Raw genomic sequence first — 2,048 nt, 5'->3', positions numbered from 1 at the left:
TCAGCCTCATCAAGGCTCACATACTCTTTATCAACACCGAACTACAAATGTTTTATCATATTTGACTGGATATCACGAAGAATTGGTAAGTGGTAAAGTGGTAAATGCACACTTACTATTATTTGTCACATATTTTTGTTTCAAAGCAACATTCAAAATCGTTCCAAATACCCCTGGTTGGGAATAGTCAAGTATAGGCTTAGACTATAAGTCTACCTAAAATATGTAAACCTTGAGAACAAGCATTAAAAAAACACTGTTTAAAGGATCTGAATATTACCTTCTTATCTTTAAAATACATTATCCTGAAAAAAATGACTTTTTTGCTGAGTGATCAGTCATAATAACAACCATCAGAAAAGATCATCAAAAATATATTGTAGACAAATTCATCACTATTTACTTAAAAAATCAGAGGTGACTTTAGTTGAAATACCACTCATAGATATCATGAGCTTCTTTATATTCTCTGTGTCGTGCTATATGGTCACAGGCAGAGCAAATAGGCAGAACAAACTCAAGGTTCTTTTGTACTAAATGAGGAGTTGGAGTGAGATATTTCCTCCAGGTAAAGAACCTGCTATATGCTTCTTCGTCCTTGTCCAGCTGAAGCAGATATTCTGCTAGCGACTTTGGATCTGGGAAGTCATTCACGTGAATGAAGGCATTGCCAGGAACAAAGTTCTCATAGTTTTTCCTGGGAGGACCCAAAACCACAGGGACGGTCCCTGAAGCAAGCGGCCCGTTTATCTTCTCAGTGATGTAGTCCTTGTGGATGGAGTTCTCAAAGGAAAGGTAAAACTTGCAGCTAGCCATGGTAGGATAGTAGTGGCTATAATCTAAGAACGTTGCATAAGCCCTCCCGAACATATGCACTTGGATGTGCTTGCTGAATTCTTGGTAAAACTGGTTCCTTGCTCCGACACCTGTTGAAGCAGCATTGTTACTCACAATCCAACACACCAGTTTGTCTTTTTTGGGAATTACAAACCCCTCATCTGGTTTCTTCCTGGTGGTCAAGCGCAGCCGTACAGGAATGTCAGCGTCCTGTCTGTAGCTGAGAGTGAGGTTGAACAGGTTTTCCAGACCTGGTATTTTGTGTGTGTTGGTCGGTGATTCCACATGTAACCATATCCACCTCTGGAACGGAGGACGAGGAGACGGAGGAAGGTTGGACAGGTCCCAACTTATGCCCTTGTGAAAAATCAAGACAGCATCTGTATTGCTGTAGAGAGCTCTATCATCCGTTATCTGACAGTTGTCAATATTGTAATACTTTTTGCAGTCCCTCAGGTCAAACCTGTAATTTTCAGGCCAGGTCCACAGCAGAAGTATAGGTTTGTCTTCCACTGCTTCAGTAGAAGAGCTCTTGTTCTTGGCTGTGATGTATTCTTTGGGTCTAGGAAGAGGATGTGGACAGTTGTTTGAAGGTGGAAACCAGAAGAACACGACACTCAGAGAGATGACACCTGCAAACGTCACGATTAGACCCAGACGACCCAGCGATGAGCCATTTGTGCTTGACATTTTTGGATCTCAAGAGAAATATTGAAAGAAAATGTGATTATTTGCTTTCACAGACAAGAACAAACATAAATTCCTCAATAAAAAGACTAGAGTTAGTTCACAGCTCTTTGGGAGACAGCTATATGAAAATTAAACATTTTATTGGTTAAGCCATTTTAGACTTTTTTTAAAGTGAGTTTTAAATGAATGCAGTTATTTTAGTTCCTCACCTGACTAATTCCGTGAAAAGAATGGAAGAAAAAACCTGGTTGTTTGGGTTTGTAACACCTACACGGATGTACCAGTGCTTGAGAAGATATGTATGACACAGACCAATCACAGTTCATTATGCAAATATCACTATGAACCCATCCCTCCTGGCATAGTCCTCTAACCAAACACCCAAACCAGTTAACCCTTAAAGACCTGGGCCCGTATTCATAAAGAATCTTAATGCAAAGAGTAGCTCCTAGTGACAAAATTCTAAGAAAGTTCTTAGAAATTCTTAGAAACTCTTAAAATTAACTAAAAAATCCTATTAA

At 39.5% G+C, this 2,048-nt stretch overlaps 1 protein-coding gene across 1 annotated transcript; it reads right to left on the bottom strand.

Annotated features, from left to right (window-relative positions):
• Window positions 1-423: 423 nt before the first annotated feature.
• LOC307132385 (4-galactosyl-N-acetylglucosaminide 3-alpha-L-fucosyltransferase 9-like) lies at window positions 424-1,760 on the bottom strand (the record flags this gene model as incomplete). Its single annotated transcript, XM_079826648.1, has 2 exons — window positions 1,737-1,760; window positions 424-1,535 (listed from the first exon to the last, which is right to left on the bottom strand). The coding sequence occupies exon 2, from the start codon at window positions 1,525-1,527 to the stop codon at window positions 424-426; it is 1,104 nt and encodes a 367-aa protein (XP_079682774.1). The 5' UTR covers window positions 1,528-1,535; window positions 1,737-1,760.
• Between the last annotated feature and the right edge of the window lie 288 nt (window positions 1,761-2,048).

Source organism: Gobio gobio (assembly GCF_949357685.1).
Source record: "Gobio gobio genome assembly, chromosome: 10".
Lineage (NCBI taxonomy): Eukaryota > Metazoa > Chordata > Actinopteri > Cypriniformes > Gobionidae > Gobio > Gobio gobio.
Note: the sequence above shows the minus strand (reverse complement) of the source record. Positions and strands in the feature narration are given on the sequence as shown.